Here is a 16,573-nt window from a genome sequence, read left to right as displayed (position 1 = left end):
GACTGTAGGTCAGGATATTGAAATTGTCTGCGACATGATTATCATTTATCAATACATAATAACAGCCAAGAAAAGATGGACTAAGGCAGTATAAGGATCATATGTAAGCATGGATCTTTCTAAACATTTGGATCATACTAGTTTTCACAAACTGTCTTTGTGTATCTCGGCACAACTAAGTGCATGTTTCAACCATAGACAAGATCCAGTTTGCCATCGTTGATCTAAAGTTTAGGCCTATATGTCATTTAGTATAATTTAATAACTACAATTCAAAATGATGAACAAAGACATTAATATACTTGAGAGACACACACATGGATTTCATAACTGTAGGACTCAGTCCATTCTTCTGGAAGAAGCTTATCAGTGTTATGGTGTGTTGTAAACCTTGCTTATCCTGATGTTATATGGATCACCTTTTATGGTGTATGAGGTGTGATGTCCTGAAACATGATGAATGTGATGTACAGTGTGTGATATTATTAAAATGGATGTGTGTGTGTGTGTGTGTACACTGTGTGATATTACTGAGGTATGTATTTGCACGTGTGTGTGTGTGTGTGCGTGTGTGTGTTTGTGTGGCCCTTGTAGCACGCGCATAACATTAATGTACAGTGCAAGTCCATCTGCGTGACCTCAGTGGCAGGAGTGTGTGTGGAACGTGGAGTGAGAGTGCTGTGTGGCGGGGCTCATGATGTTCTCTGTGATGTACGCCACCAGCAAGCAGATGATGACCAGCATCACACAGATGGCCCCTCCCACCGTTGTCATGGCAATCACTATGTCCTGCATCCCCGAGGGGGACACGGTGAACTCCACGCAGTCTCCCCGGTCGCGTCTCTGGGCCCGTCCTGCGGGGGGCGCTGTGGAGGCCAGAGGAAGCAGGCAGATGTGATAGGGGACGTTCTCATGCAGCTCGCTCAGCAGGAAGTCCCTGCAGCCCGTGCCAAGATGGACGCCGGCGCATTGGAAGCGGGTGTAGGTTCCGTTCCACCAGCAGCTGAGCTCAAACCCGCCCTTACGGACCTGTGGTCCACTCGACTCCCCAGAGACCCCAGGCTGTCTGTCCGCTCCTGGTTGTCTGGATCCATCTTGTTTTTCTTGTTGAATTCCAGCCACGTTCTCTTTGGTTTTCCCTCGAGCCTCTCCTCCAGGACCCTCGTGGGCCCACTGAAGCAGCACGCTGCCATTGGTCAGGACGTTTGCCACCAGGGACCCTTCTGATGACCTCACAGTCCGGCAGTCTCTGTGGTGACACCTGAAGCCAAGCTGAGAGTGTCTGAAACACAGCTGCCCGCCGACGCCCCCCTCTACCACGCGGTAGGCGCACATTGGTGCCCTTTCTGGGTCCAGGTCCGGTCCTGGCGCGCCTCGCAGGCGGCCCGGTCCTCCAGACATCACAGTGGTGGTGCGAGGATTGCTGTGGCTGGAGACGCCATTCACTTGGTTCGTGTGGTCCTGCAGCTCTGGTGTGGTCATGTTTTCACTCTTGTGATTGGCCAGGGTCGCATTCTTGCTCTTGCTGAAGGAGTTAACGCTGGTGTCGGGGTGTCTCGACCAGTGTGGAGACACAACCATGCTCCCCTCTATCCCCACTTCTGGGGGGGTCACTGGTGCTGATGCTGGGGACGGCTGAGCATCCTCGCCTCCGCGAGCCCGTCTGTATCCCGCTGTCTCTCGACAGAGCAGCACTGCCCCGAGCAAGAGCAATACTGCCCGTTGAAGCCCGGTCATTTCTTTTCGTTGTCCAGTAATTAGAGTTTAGACATTATGGGCATCATCATACGACGGAGATCCGCGGGTATGAAGAGAGATCCGGGGGAGAGACTGCCCATCACCTACATCACTGCGCGCGTGCACTCCCGGTAAACTCCATTCGGTTCCCAGCGCGAGGGCATCTGCGACACGACCGGATCAAAAAGATAACAATTAATCATCCAAGTGGAAGACATGATGTTACAGGCTTATCAGTGGCTCCGTCTGCTGTCTTAGTTTATTTACACGTGATATACCCAGCTAATTAGATCACACAAGGCATTTGCGATATTTATATGAAGATGGGCTTTTCTGGCAATTGTGGAAATAACTTACGCTGCGGTTGTTCAAAGAGGCGGACGGCGCAGTTATCCGGTTTAAATCACATTTAGTCTCCCACCGCCTCTGGTCGTCGTGTGCTGTGTGCGTGCGTGTGTTTGTGTGTGCTTGAGAATGTTGTCATCAGAAGTCATTTACATGACTCATCCTCTCATCCCCCACTCCAATCTCCAGCTGTCTGTCATCCTCGGAATAAAATAAAATAAAATTCGTGTTTTGCGTCCATCCACCTCTATCTGTCCATCCATCCACCCATCAGGCCTGTCCACATACCCGCACGCTTCTCACTCCCACTCCCAGTTTCTCGGCTTGCCTCCTCATTGCGTCAGAAAGCTTTGCAAAGTGCAGCTCACTGGAAAAAGTAGTTCAGCTGCGTTTTCCATATTGACCATAGGCTGCAAATGCAACATAATTGTTTAAGGAGGTCATATATTGTTCAGTGTCTCAAACCGGGCTACTCTGTTAGTAGACCTGACCGTGTAACTCATTGTTGTCATTGGACTTCAAAGTGGGTGATTAATGACACAGACACGTATGATAGCAGCTTATTGCCAAACCACTTTCAGGAACGAATAATTTCAGTGTGTAGGTTGCTAAGAGTCTACAGCGACCTCGTGTGGTCATAAACGGTAATGTCGTATACATTCAATGACTTTGCAAGATATGATTGTGTTTGACTCTAAAGACCATTATTACAAAGAGCTACCGCCCGGAGTCCAGGCCTATCCTAGGATAGCAGAAACATATTTTGGAGAATATTTTGTTGATTTCAAACAGTCCCATTCAATTACCTTTAAGGACCTCTCAAGTGTAAAGGACTTGCATGCGCAAATGTCCTAAAATGCTAGGAACTATTGGCTATATAACTATAGGCTATATCCGTTACGTATTTGGCTGCGTTCATTTGAACTCATCAGTCCTTCACAGAAAATAACTGCTGAGCTCAACTTCAGACAAAAAAGCAACGGTCATCAAAAGCAATGAGCAACGAAGGGGCAGGAAAAGGCAAGTCAGTACAGAACCAGTACCAGGGGAGACGCAGAGGAAGCTGTGATTAATAAGAGAAAGATCAGCAGGAGTGGGGTTGTTTTAATCAGACCCCCGAGGAGCCTCCTGAGGGCTTCTGGGTAAACATGACTAATGAGGCCTTTCTCCGTCATCTGCACTCTTGTCCATCTATGTTATCGTTCGTATCGTATCGCTGAACACGTGAGACAGGAAGCAGGAGAAAGAGGCAGAATAACAGCATCAGCGTCTCAGTGACCCGTTTCCTGTGTGGGCAGGATGAACGTAGACTGGTGGAGGTCTGGATGAACGTAGACTGGTGCAGGTCTGGATGAACGTAGAACATATATGAACATAATAACATGAGAGGCTAACGAGCACGACTAATTGAAACAGTCTTCTGCAGCTCAACTCAGTGTAAAACAACACACCTGTGTTTGTAGGAACCATAGCTCCATTCAGAGGGTCGGTCCAAGGGCCATAATTGTCACTTCTTGTCACTTATTCCAAGAGGGTCACTCCAAATCACATCTCTTCGCTGGTGTGATGCCACTTCACTGGGGTCACGGAACATTCCCTTCTGAAGGAGCCTTAGTGACCTGACCTGTCAGGGTCATCACCGCGGGAACGGGCGGCGTGGGCTTAGTGAGACAGAACAGACTTGATGACGGACCGTAGCCGCCGGTGACCCACAGCCAGCACGATGGGCGACATGGCGATGAAAATGATGTTGGCGAAGCGAGCGATGACCAGGAGGAAGTCAGCGGAGGAGCCGCGGTTGTAGTTGAAGTAGTTGACAGAGATGATGCTCGTCCCCCAGGAGGCGATGAAGAGCATGATGAGAGCCAGAATCACCTGCAGAGAGGGAGGGAGGGGGGAGGGGGGGAGGAAGGGGGGGGGGGGGAGAGGGAGGGAGGGAGGGGGAAGGGGGGGAGAGGGAGGAGAGGGGGGGAGAGGGAGGGGGGAGAGAGAGGGGGGAGGGAGGGAGGGGGGTAGAGAGGGAGAGAGGGAGGGAGGGAGGGGGGGGAAGAGAGGGAGGGAGGGAGGGGGGGGAAGAGAGGGAGGGGAGGGGGGGAGAGAGGGGGGGGGGGGGGAGAGAGGGAGAGAAGGGGGGAGGGAGGGGGGGAGAGATGAGAGGGAGGGAATGGAGAGAGGAGGGAGGAGAGAAGGATTTATTCAATCATTTTCTTTACTCATTGCAAGATTAATTGTTTGTTCAAAGGACTTTGAAAATCAAATCTTTGATAAAAGTCTGTCCATACGCCATCTCTAATATGACTGAGCCACACTTTCAACTCTCTCCCTTCACCCACTGTCAACAAAGCACACTTCATCATGGTATCAGTCTATCATGATATAAGTCTCCACCTCCGCCGGTCTACACCTCCGCCGGTCTACCTCACCTTGGCAGCTCTCCTCTCCGCCGGCACCCTCCTGATGACGGGGGCGTTGGGGGCGGAGCCAGAGGCCCTGTGCACCCTGCCGTGGGAGTACAGCGTGTAGAGAGAGCCCAGGTTGGTCATGGCCATGAGGATGATGGGCATGGTCTCGTGGATCACCATGGAGGTGGTGGCGTAGGCCAGGCCGCTGTAGGTGGAGGGGAAGTTCCACACGCAGCCCAGCAGGGGGCGCGTTGTACTACTGACCAGCATCAGAGTCTAGGAGGAGAGGAGAGGAGGAGAGGAGAGGAGAGGAGAGGAGAGGAGGGGAGAGGAGAGGAGAGGAGAGGAGAGGAGAGGAGAGGAGAGGAGAGGAGAGGAGAGGAGAGGAGAGGAGAGGAGAGGAGAGGAGAGGAGAGGAGAGGAGAGGAGAGGAGAGATTAGTGCATCAGAGCTAGAAGGGGGACTGAGGAAGAAGGAAAGCCAGATGATTTTTTGGGGGAAAAAAGAGATCCAGAAACATCCACATACCCAACAGTCCACGGTTCTGGTCCGGTTCTGTGTGTTCTGGTACCAGGCTCTCTTACCTCAGTGCTGTTCTGGTTCCCGCTGGTGGAGTACACGTGGGCAGGGATGGAGTAGAGGAAGTTGAGGGACCAGATGAGGCCCAGGCCCAGCAGTAGGGACTTGGGCGGCCCCCGCGGGCCCCCGATGTTCCCCATGGGAGGAGCCACGCGGCGCAGGGTCTGGAAGTGGAAGGCGCTGAGGAAGAGCGTGGACCACACGTTGACCGAGCGCAGCCACACCCACACGCCCATCAGGATCTGACACACCTGCTTGGACGAGTACAGCTGGACGAGATGAGAGGCAGGTGTTAATGTGTGTGTGTGTGAATCAATTACACTGATAAGAGGTCAATTCTGTGTCATTTCTATAAGAACATCCTTTCTACAACGTTAATTGAAAACTATTGGTAGACAATGCTAAATGAACAGATAACCCAAACCCCCCACATCCAGAACACAGAACCCTAACCCCTCCTCTAGAACACAGAACCCTGACCCTACCCCCAGTCCCAGAACACAGAACCCTACCCCCACCTCCAGAACACAGAACCCTGACCCCACCTCCAGTCCCAGAACCCTGACCCTACCTCCAGTCCCAGAACCCTGACCCTACCTCCAGTCCCAGAACACAGAACCCTACCTCCAGTCCCAGAACACAGAACCCTACCCCCACCTCCAGAACACAGAACCCTAACCCCTCCTCCAGTCCCAGAACCCTAACCCCCCCTCCAGTCCCAGAACCCTAACCCCACCTCCAGTCCCAGAACCCTAACCCCACCTCCAGTCCCAGAACCCTAACCCCCCCTCCAGTCCTAGAACCGTAACCCCTCCTCCAGTCCCAGAACCCTAACCCCACCTCCAGTCCCAGAACCCTAACCCCACCTCCAGTCCCAGGTCAGAAATGACCAGCAGGGAGTTCCTCAGCACCGAGACCAGCAGGTTGGACAGCGCCATGTTTATCAGGATGATGTCAGAGTTGCGCCCTCCGCCGGGGGCTAGGAGCACGTTCTCGCTGATCACGGCGATGACGGCGCTGTTACCCACGATGCCCAGCAGAACCAGGATGATGTAGAAGACGGTCTGGATGGGCGAGACGGTGACGCGTAGACCCATCCCCACGGGCTCCATAGCGGCCTCCATCACGCCAGTCCTCTAGAGATCAGCTGCTCCGCTAACACACGACCTCAGATCAGCTGCTCAGCTAACACACGACCTCCGTCCTCTAGAGATCAGCTGCTCAGCTAACACACGACCTCCGTCATCTAGAGATCAGCTGCTCAGCTAACACAGAACCAGTCATCTAGAGATCAGCTGCTCAGCTAACAGACTGACCTCAGATCAGCTGCTCAGCTAACACAGGACCTCATCTAGAGATCAGCTGCTCAGCTAACACACGACCTCAGATCAGCTGCTCAGCTAACACAGGACCTCATCTAGAGATCAGCTGCTCAGCTAACACAGGACCTCAGATCAGCTGCTCAGCTAACACAGGACCTCATCTAGAGATCAGCTGCTCAGCTAACACAGGACCTCAGATCAGCTGCTCAGCTAACACAGGACCTCAGATCAGCTGCTCAGCTAACACAGGACCTCAGTCATCTAGAGATCAGCTGCTCAGCTAACACAGGACCTGTCATCTAGAGATCAGCTGCTCAGCTAACACACGACCTCAGATCAGCTGCTCAGCTAACACAGGACCTCAGATCAGCTGCTCCGCTAACAGACTGACCTCAGACGTCTCTGTGCATCATCATACTGGGCCCAGATCACAGAGGGTTCTCCAATAACCAGATCCCAGAGGGTTCTCCAATAACCGGATCACAGAGGGTTCTCCAATAACCAGATCACAGAGGGTTCTCCAATAACCAGATCACAGAGGGTTCTCCAATAACCGGATCCTCTGGAAGAGCTCCGGGCGTTCAGTCCAAATGAGAATGTCTTTTAGTTACAGTCTCACAGAACACCATTCAGACAGACACACACACAACCAAAAAGGGGTTTCTGTGTGCTCCTTGATCTTTATAGGTTCTTGAGTTGGACCCTCCCCTCCCTCCCTGCCCAATCTCAAAAGGTTCCTGTCATGACATCACCTAGAATGACGGCATGGGGGATGCACCAGGGACCTGGGGGGTCTCGCTAGGGGCGGGGGGGCTGAGTGTGCACATTAATAACAACACAAGAGACTAACTAGCAGCACTAATTAAAACATGCATTAATTGGCAGCATGACTCAGAACTATGGACCTGAACTATGACTCAGAACTATGGACCTGAACCATGACTCAGAACTATGGACCTGAACTATGACTCAGAACTACAGACCTGAACTATGACTCAGAACTATGGACCTGAACTATGACTCAGAACTATGGACCTGAACTATGACTCAGAACTATGGACCTGAACTATGATTCAGAACTATGGACCTGAACTATGACTCAGAACTATGGACCTGAACTATGACTCAGAACTATGGACCTGAACTATGATTCAGAACTATGGACCTGAACTATGACTCAGAACTATGGACCTGAACTATGACTCAGAACTATGGACCGGCCCCATGTGGGAGAACTATGGACCGGCCCCATGTGGGAGAACTATGGACCGGCCCCATGTGGGAGAACTATGGACCGGCCCCATGTGGGAGAACTATGGACCGGCCCCATGTGGGAGATGTTTGGAGGGGTTTCAACCATAACTGTCACTTCTAGTCAATTCATTCAACAAAAAATTCCCAGACATAACCTAAAAATGTTTTATTCAAAAATATTATTCCGCTTTGGCCTATGATCTTAGAGCATGGTTTCCCAAATCACCATAAAATAAAGAATGTACAAAAGTCAGACAATGCACAAAAGGCTAATAAAGGTCTTTGTATTTGGTCCATGATTTGATGCTCGTATCTCCTGTGTTTCTCTGAACTCCAGGTGTTGGTCATCTCCTGCGTGAGTGCTCATCTCTCCTTCCTCTTCCACAGTCTCTCTCTCGTTCTCTCCGCCGGTCTCTTTCTCGGTCCCGGTCTCTCTCTCGTTCTCGGTCCCTGTGGACGACTTGTTTCTTGCGGTGGGTAGAAGACACACTGCTACTGCGTCTGCGGAAAAACAAAATGAAGGTTTGACAACAGAGACTAAAAACTATGAAGACACGCTGCCTGGCTGGTAGCACCTTGTGACCATCTGGTATTTACCTGGAAACTCCAGGGTCAATAGTTCATGAAGTGTTTGGGCCCTACCTGCGCTTCGGGGGGCTGATGGAGCGAGACTCTCTTCTTTCGTCACTGCGAGTCACTTTGGTCTCCCTGAAAGAGTGGCGGGGAGGAACATTAGAAATGTGTGCTGGACGTGTGGTGCATTTTCTAGCTGACAGACAGCAGGGAAATGTAACCACTGTGAAATATGGAAGGTGGAAAGAAAGAACCTTAACTGTTCAACTTGTGAATTGTGTAATAAAACTATTTCAGATAAGGGTCTCCAAGTGGACAGGAGAGACATACATACCCGTCTCCGTTGGCGAGCCTTCGGCATGCACTTTTCAGGGCAACTTGTGACAGGGGAGACTCCCGATTGGGAGCAGCAGGTGACACTAAAGATTGATAAGAGATAGAAAGAGAGTGACAAAGCGAGAGAGAGAGACAGAGGGAGAGAGACATCAACATTTAAGCAGCTTTGAGGTGGGTTCAAAGGTCAACAGGATTCTAGAGAAGCTGCTATCAGAGCAAATGAGCCGTGACTCCGGTGCTGCCAGGGGCTCGGGGGGGGGGGGGGCTCGGGGGGGGGGGGGGGGGCTCGGGGTCTCACCCGCTTTGGAGGCCGGGGAGAAGCAGGAGGGGGCGTCCCGGCTGGGCGTGTCCGCGTACAGCAGCCCCACCCCCCCCACTAGTCGGGCCTTGGCAGTCCGGGCATCGAGGACCTGGCGGCACTGCGCCACCTGCTGGAGGAGGCTGGGGAAGGGGAGGGAGGGCAGGGAGTAGAGCCGGAGGATCCGCCTGCACACCTCCCTCAGGTCCTCCTCCGACGCCCCGAACAGCAGGAACCAGGAGGGCTGGTCGGGCATCGGGATCTGCAGGAGAACCGGGGGAAAGAGCCTCAGTCACAGATCTGCATGCATGCGGGATAGAAGCATGTGGATTATACTAAAAAATACAAAACACATGCTTTCATCGTCTCAATGTTAAAAAGAACTTGGACAGGTCATCATGATGAGGTGAGACGCACCTGGAGAGACCTGGCCGACAGGTAGATACAAGCACAGGCAACTGTCTCAGCACTGAACCTCAGAAACACGTCGGTCCTCAAACTGTCATTCATGTAGTTCCTAGAGAGCAAAGAGAGGAGAGAAACCATCACAAACAATCACACTTTGACCTATTTATTCAAAATGTAATACGCAAACACAGATTAAGTGAGTGGGATTATTTGAGTGAAACCAGTAGAAGCTCCCACCATGCTGTCTGGACCAGCTTGGCGTTCTTCTCACACTCCAGCACCTGCAGGTACATGACGATGATCTGGGACACAGAAGCAGACAAAACAATTACGTTTACAGATGAGGTTCATATGAGCAATGAAAACTGTATACGTTTAAAAAGAGTAAAAAGAGTTTTTGCAAAATGTATGACGCACATAAATAAACAACATTATATCATCATGAACCAAACGTCAAGGAAACACGTCAGACCTGTGAGGCTAGACAGCACTGCCTGAATCAGCATGTGTGCTTCTGTAACCGAGTGAACCTGGGTTCTCCTGAGTCCTGAGTAGGTAGTGAGCTGTTGGTTAAACTCACTCCCCAGTATAAATACCATCCACCCACACCAATAGAGAGCTAGCTTTTCACTGGTGCAACTGGTTAAAACGGTGTCTGTCATGTGGGAGACCAGGGTTCAATTCCCACCCAGGCCATGCTGAAACATATGGGTTACACTTCAGTTACCAGACGTCTATATGGAGTGATGGGTCGACTATTAGCCTCACGGAAAGCGGAGGGCTTGGTGAAGCTGACCGGTGAAGCTGACCTTGTGGGGGTGTTTGACGTGGACACAGAAGCCCAGCTCCTTCAGCGCTCTTCTCTCTGCTTTGATCACCTGGGCCTTCATGTTGATGTAGCCGGCATCCAGAGGCATGGGCACCCGAGTCCTCCTGGGACAGGAGACAACACACCCAGGGTTAGTTACCGGGATCGTCATGTGAGAGTCCAGCCAAAGAGCCATGAAGCTGCTTCTCACATGTGTTTTTGGAGTGAGGCAAGGAGAGTACGTGAGGAACGTTGAATTGAGAGGAGTGCATCTGAAGAGCCTTACTTCCCGCCTCGACTGTGCTTCAGGTGGTGGAACACGTTGAGGACGTCTCGGACCCTCCGGGGCTCCTCCTCGATCTTTGAGGCCAAGTGGACGCACGCCATGGCAACTATCTGGAGAGGGATCAGGAGGAGAAGGAGAGGTAACGAGGAGAGGAGGAGGTCAAAACAGCAGCATAAAAAAGAGAGAGTGGTTAGCAGAAAGGATGGGGACGGATGAGACAGTGGTTGAGTTAGAGAAACCAGGGTTGAGTTAGAGAAACCAGGGTTTACTATAACTATAACTACCTCTGCGCAGTGTCGGACAAACGACTTGCAATAGTAGAATCTCTGGAAGAGGATCTGTCCCGTGGCCATGGCTACCTGTAGGAGTAACATTAAATCAATTATGATTATTTTAAAGCCCTTAATTGCAGCACAACATGATTGATTGACTTAATTGGGATATCGAAAAGACAAGAAACAAACAGTATCCCAGGGATGAACATTTCAAAGGAGGAAGGACCTCAGTCATCTAGAGATGTGAATACTTGTTTCCAACATGGTCAACATGAATTTGAATTCTTGATTAGCTACAACAGGCTAACGTTAGCCAGCTAGCTAGTGCTAAACAAAATGAATGCATGTTGACCTAATAACGTCCCTAAAACGCAGCTAGCACACAAGTTAGCATGCTAACTATCTCGGTAACGTTAGCAGCAGCAGTAGCCAACGTGATTTGGGTGAAGTACTTAGTGCTAGCATAGCATGCTAGCTCCAGTTAGTACTTAGTGTTAGCATAGCATAGCATAGCATGCTAGCTCCAGTTAGTACTTAGTGTTAGCATAGCATAGCATAGCATGCTAGCTCGTTAGCTCCCCACCTGTGGGAGTCTGAGCAGGATGCCCGCGGCCTGGATCATCTCGCAGCCGCGCATGCGCAGCTGCTCCTCGGTCTCCCCGGAGAGACCGTGCTCAGCAGAGGGGCTGTTCTCTAGTCTCTCGGGGGGCAGGAGGCAGTAATCCAGAGTCAGGTTCACCCCAGAGTAGACCTGGTCCCCGATCAGGATCCCTTCTCCGGGACACCCGGGGATCCGCATCTCTCCGGCCGCCACCACGTACTCGAAGGTCGGCTGCATTTCCAGGCGAGACCGAGGCTGTGCTCTTGGCCCGGGCCCAGACTCTCTGGCCGGGAATAACCGCCTTCCCGATTGGCTAACACGTGTATGTATACGCGCGTCACCTACTTATTGTTCTCTCGGCTTGTGATTGGCTGCTGGGGTATTCGGCTTGTGATTGGCTGCTGCTGGTATTTAAATCTGAGGGAACAGAGACGGTGCGCTCGATTTATACGTTTGAGAAGTCCGGCGGTCTATGGTGTATTTGTGTTCTCCTTGACAGTCACACAGAAGGGGAAACACTTTTGTCTCAGGACTCTCACACATTGATACAGTGAGGTCAAGTTGAGGTATTTCAATGTCATATCCAAATTCATCCATTTATTGATAAGCCAACTCAAAGTGCATAATAGAAAACATTTAGATACATAACAGACATAAACCAGTTCAGTATAGGTTAAAAGAACAGACATTACACATAGACATTTTTAAATGAGTTTATAACAGTTTGAGGGCTTCGACTGTATCAGCCTGTAGTCACAGGTGGGTGGGCTGTTCCACAGGGGGGTGGGCTGTTCCACAGGGGGGTGGGCTGTTCCACAGGGGGATGGGCTGTTCCACAGGGGGGGTGGGCTGTTCCACAGGGGGGGGGGGGGCTGTTCCACAGGGGGGGGGGGGTGTTCCACAGGGGGGGGGGCTGTTCCACAGGGGGGGGGCAGAGCCTGTAGTCACAGGGGGGTGGGCTGTTCCACAGGGGGGGGGGGGGGGGCAGAGCCTGTATTCACAGGGGGGTGGGCTGTTCCACAGGGGGGGGCAGAGCCTGTAGTCACAGGGGGGTGGGCTGTTCCACAGGGGGGGGCAGAGCCTGTAGTCACAGGGGGGTGGGCTGTTCCACAGGGGGGGGCAGAGCAGAGGAAAAGGACACATCTCCCATGGTGGATAGTTTACTCTTGTGGACTACAAGTAGATCAGTCATCCTGCAGAACAGTGGAGCTGGAGAAGTCGGGATGGGGTTAAGCAAGGAGTGGGACCATATACTCAATCCTCTCCTTTACAGGGAGCCCGTGGATCCTGGATATCCGTCAGTATGGGCCACACCAAACAATTATGCAGCGTTGGCATTAAGTAAACACATAATACAATGAGATTAGAGGAACATCAGCCCTACTATTCTATGTCAATTATTGTATTTGAGTTATTGTGTTAAATTCAATCAAGTTTTTATGTATATATTAATATTGTACCTGCAATAAGATATATTTGCCACTAGATGACACTATCACCAAGCAAGTTGGAAGACACCAAGTTTCTGTTCTCTTTGAGAATCGGTTCATAAAGTTTGTATTTCTTTCTTTAATACATCAAATGTTCTGTTGAGACACATATTCCATCAGCACCCTCGCCAACAACAGAGCAGTCACGCAAGAGACATTTATTAAAATGGTTCGTCTTTCTCTTCATTCTCCTCCTCCATCCATCCATCCATCCATCCATCCATCCATCCATCCATCCATCCATCCATCCATCCATCCATCCATCCATCCCTCCCTCCATCCATCCATCCATCCATCCCTCCATCCATCCATCCATCCATCCATCCATCCATCCATCCATCCATCCATCCATCCATCCATCCATCCACCCACCCATCCACTGTAGATGTGTATAGTGAACTGTAGATCTGTATAGTGAACTGTAGATCTCAAGAGGAAATCAAAGTGGTTTGATGAGAGAACAGGGTTTGATGCCACTGTGGTGCAGTGGTGGGATGAAAGCTCTTAAAATGTCTGGTTTTTCCCATTCAGTCCACGCCGGCTCCTTAACTGCTGCACCGTCTTTATTCATTTCCCCAAAATGCTGCGTCTGTGACAAAGAGAGAGAAATACAGTGAGCGAGTGAAGTGTCCTTTCACAACACCAGAATCACAATGACTCTATACTGTAAGCAGGGTTGGGGAGTAACTGATTACATGTAATGGAGTTATGTAACCCCCCCCCCCCCCACACACACACACACACACACAAATCCTAATCTGTCTGTAGAGTTACAGAAAAAATACAGTAGTTAGATTACAAAAACATCAGGAAAATATGGTGATTACTTGCATGCTTTAAGAGAACAACAACAACGACTCCCTCCTGAAAAAAGATGGTCTGTTCCCTGAAAAAACACACACCTCCATTTTCCATTTGAAAAGTGTAAATAAAGGGGATGAACGGCGCCATGTAGCCCAGCCAGACGCATCACCACATTAATGTGACAGTAGCAGCGTGACGCCTGAGCTAGTGAGCCTTCAGGCAAGATGGAGTCCACCAGCTGGACATCGAGCAGCATTTAAGTTTTGAAACTGAACGTGGAAATAGCCTTGGTGCGCTGCGAGCTCAGCTGTGACTGATTCCACGTCAAATTTAAAGAAGCATTTGGACGAAACACAAGTCAGACAGCTGTGGATGATCATGATGCTGCTGCAGTGCCTTTCTTTCCACTGCTGTCAAAACACAAATCACTCCTGTGGAAATGGATAGATCTGGGTTGATTTAGCTAGCGTTAGCCGCTGACAGGCGGGACTAGCTCGCCTGCTAGCTACCGAGCTTTCTCACTAGCGTCTCTCTCTGCTTCATGTGCACACTCTCCGTTTTATGCTATTGCTGTTGTTTTACCAACTGCTTTGCTTTTATTCATTCCTTTTTTCAATATATGGTCTTTAAATGAAAAGTAATTCAAAAGTAATGGAAAATAATCAGATTACGTTACTGAGATTGAGTAATGCTTTGGATTACGCTACTGATTACATTATAAACGGCTAATCAGATAACAGAATACTTTTGAAAGTACTGTGACCCTCTCAACTCTGACTGTCAGGGTTCAAAGGTCAAAGGTCGGCGGACTAACCCGAGTGTGTGCAGCACAGCCCCTCCCCCCGTCCGGAGCCGTAGAGCGGGGCCACGCACACGCGGCTGCCTGGCCCCAGGTGTGTGAGGCGCGTGGAGAGGGCGTCGCCGGGCAGGTAGTGGAAGGAGGACGCCGTGGCGGAGGCGTTCTGGGCGTCGCCGCTCTCCCAGCTCACCCGGTAGCCCCTCAGCCCCTCCCCCCGGCCTCGCCACTGGACCTGCGCCTCGCCACGCCCCACCGGGGTCAGATGGAGGTCAGCCAGGCCAGGGAGCTCTGGGACAGGAAGGAAGGATAAAGACAAAAAAACAACTGAAGTACAGAAGAGTACAGTAGTCTAAAACCACTTTCAGATATGTAGATCCCACAACACTGTTGTATTCACTTTTCCAGCAATGCTGATGGTTCCCCCTTTCCCTCTTACAGCCCACAGGCAGAGCATGCTGGGCATCGGTAACAGTGCGTTCAGGCATGACATCACAATCCCGGAAATTCAGGATGCAACGTCTAACATCCGCACAACAGAATACGAGGACATGAGAGGTCGCAGGTCATACAGTCCTGGGAGAGGTCGCAGGTCATACAGTCCTGGGAGAGGTCGCAGGTCATACAGTCCTGGGAGAGGTCGCAGGTCATATAGTCCTGGGAGAGGTCGCAGGTCATACAGTCCTGGGAAAGGTCACAGGTCATCTGTATATTGTCAAAAACATCCCCCTCTTATCCGGCAATGTTCCCGCTTTTTAGCGAAGTGAATTTCCTGTCATTTCAAATCCGTCTTGTGTTCACGCACTCTAACCCACACACACATCCATGAGTAACACACACACACACACACACACACACACACACACACACACACACACACACACAGACTCTAACCCACACACACATCCATGAGTAACACACACACACACACACACACACACAGACTCTAACCCACACACACATCCATGAGTAACACACACACACACACGCACTCTAACCCACACACACATCCATGAGTAACACACACACACACACACACACACACACACACACAGACTCTAACCCACACACACATCCATGAGTAACACACACACACACACACAGACTCTAACCCACACACACATCCATGAGTAACACACACACGCAGACTCTAACCCACACACACATCCATGAGTAACACACACACACACACACACACACACACACACACACACACAGACTCTAACCCACACACACATCCATGAGTAACACACACACGCAGACTCTAACCCACACACACATCCATGAGTAACACACACACGCAGACTCTAACCCACACACACATCCATGAGTAACACACACACACGTGTGTGACCTGACCCCCCCCCTGCTTACCCTCTAGCGTGCAGGCCCTGACCGACATGGCGCTCTCCTTGCCGGAGGAGTACAGGGCGCTGACGGTGACCAGGTAGGGCGTGGCCGGCTGCAGGCCGGTGAGGAGGGTGGAGTTCTGGCGTCTGTGGAGGCTCACGGTCCGGACCGGCCCGCTGGGGATGGAGCCGTACTCCACCCGGTACCTCTGGACCCTGTCGGGCTGCAGGGGACCCCAGCTCACACGCACCCGGTCCGGACCGGACTCAGACACGGAGACCAGCGCCGGGCTCCGCCCCTCTGGAGGAGCAGCGTGAGGGCGGGAGGAACGGGGACAGAAGAACAACAATGAACATTACTTCCCCCGGAGGTCTGATATCGTTTTTAAGCCTGGAATGAGACGAGGAATGTTCGCTCTTCAGCAGGATGGAGCTCCTTCCTCTTCTATTTTATTAATGGCCTTTGTGCTCTTATTTCAACTCCCTCCCTCCCTCCCTCCCCCCCTCCCTCCCTCTCCCTCCCTCCATCCCTCCCCCCCCTCCCTCTCTCCCTCCCTCCATCCCTCCCCCCCTCCCTCTCTCGCTCCCTCCCTCCCTCCCTCCCCTCCCTCCCCCCCCCCACACCGGCCGTGGTGGTGAAGGTGACGCTGAGCGTGTTCAGGTAGTCCTGGTTGGACTCGGGGGTGAGCGAGGCGGTTGTAGTTGGTTTCTGGGTGCAGGTTGGTCAGCTCCACCGAGCTGGTGTCCCATGAGAGTGTTTGTCTGTGGTTCTGCCCGCTGCTGCTGGTGCTGGAGGGATGGTAACGGAGCTCGTAGTGGCCGGTGCCGGAGCTCAGGACGGGACGCCACTGCAGCACGGCACTGTGGGACGACACCTGGACCACTCTGAGACGCTCAGCTTTCAGCAGCT

General features: G+C 51.6%; 3 protein-coding genes and 1 pseudogene across 4 annotated transcripts in view; all 4 read right to left on the bottom strand.

Moving 5' to 3' along the window:
• Positions 1-639: 639 nt before the first annotated feature.
• Positions 640-1,581, bottom strand: fndc10 (fibronectin type III domain containing 10; the record flags this gene model as incomplete). Its single annotated transcript, XM_084460756.1, has 1 exon — positions 640-1,581. The coding sequence occupies one exon, from the start codon at positions 1,579-1,581 to the stop codon at positions 640-642; it is 942 nt and encodes a 313-aa protein (XP_084316882.1).
• Positions 1,582-3,744: 2,163 nt separating this feature from the next.
• ora3.1 (olfactory receptor class A related 3, tandem duplicate 1) lies at positions 3,745-6,175 on the bottom strand (the record flags this gene model as incomplete). The annotated part of the gene is made up of 4 exons (XM_084460645.1): positions 3,745-3,957; positions 4,506-4,760; positions 5,069-5,332; positions 5,930-6,175. 4 exons carry the CDS (start codon positions 6,173-6,175, stop codon positions 3,745-3,747), a joined length of 978 nt encoding a protein of 325 aa, XP_084316771.1.
• Positions 6,176-7,808: 1,633 nt separating this feature from the next.
• Positions 7,809-11,498, bottom strand: LOC311327559 (cyclin-L2-like). Its single transcript, XM_084460644.1, has 10 exons — positions 11,207-11,498; positions 10,633-10,707; positions 10,349-10,458; positions 10,064-10,187; positions 9,492-9,556; positions 9,264-9,363; positions 8,847-9,108; positions 8,547-8,631; positions 8,282-8,347; positions 7,809-8,140 (listed from the first exon to the last, which is right to left on the bottom strand). The coding sequence occupies exons 1-10, from the start codon at positions 11,459-11,461 to the stop codon at positions 7,984-7,986; spliced, it is 1,299 nt and encodes a 432-aa protein (XP_084316770.1). The 5' UTR covers positions 11,462-11,498; the 3' UTR covers positions 7,809-7,983.
• Positions 11,499-14,327: 2,829 nt separating this feature from the next.
• Positions 14,328-16,573, bottom strand: part of LOC311327670 (von Willebrand factor A domain-containing protein 1-like) — a 12,519-nt pseudogene continuing 10,273 nt past the window's right edge. Inside the window, exons 3-5 of the transcript in view lie at positions 16,288-16,573; positions 15,689-15,964; positions 14,328-14,605 (exon numbers count right to left, since the gene is read on the bottom strand). The product of the transcript in view is annotated as a von Willebrand factor A domain-containing protein 1-like (transcript). The remainder of the gene's footprint in view (positions 14,606-15,688; positions 15,965-16,287) is intronic.

The sequence above is a fragment of the Borostomias antarcticus genome (genome assembly GCF_949987555.1).
Source record: "Borostomias antarcticus genome assembly, chromosome: 33".
Taxonomy (NCBI): Eukaryota; Metazoa; Chordata; class Actinopteri; order Stomiiformes; family Stomiidae; genus Borostomias; species Borostomias antarcticus.
The sequence above is the reverse complement of the archived record's forward strand: the minus strand, read 5'-3'. Positions and strand labels throughout refer to the sequence as shown.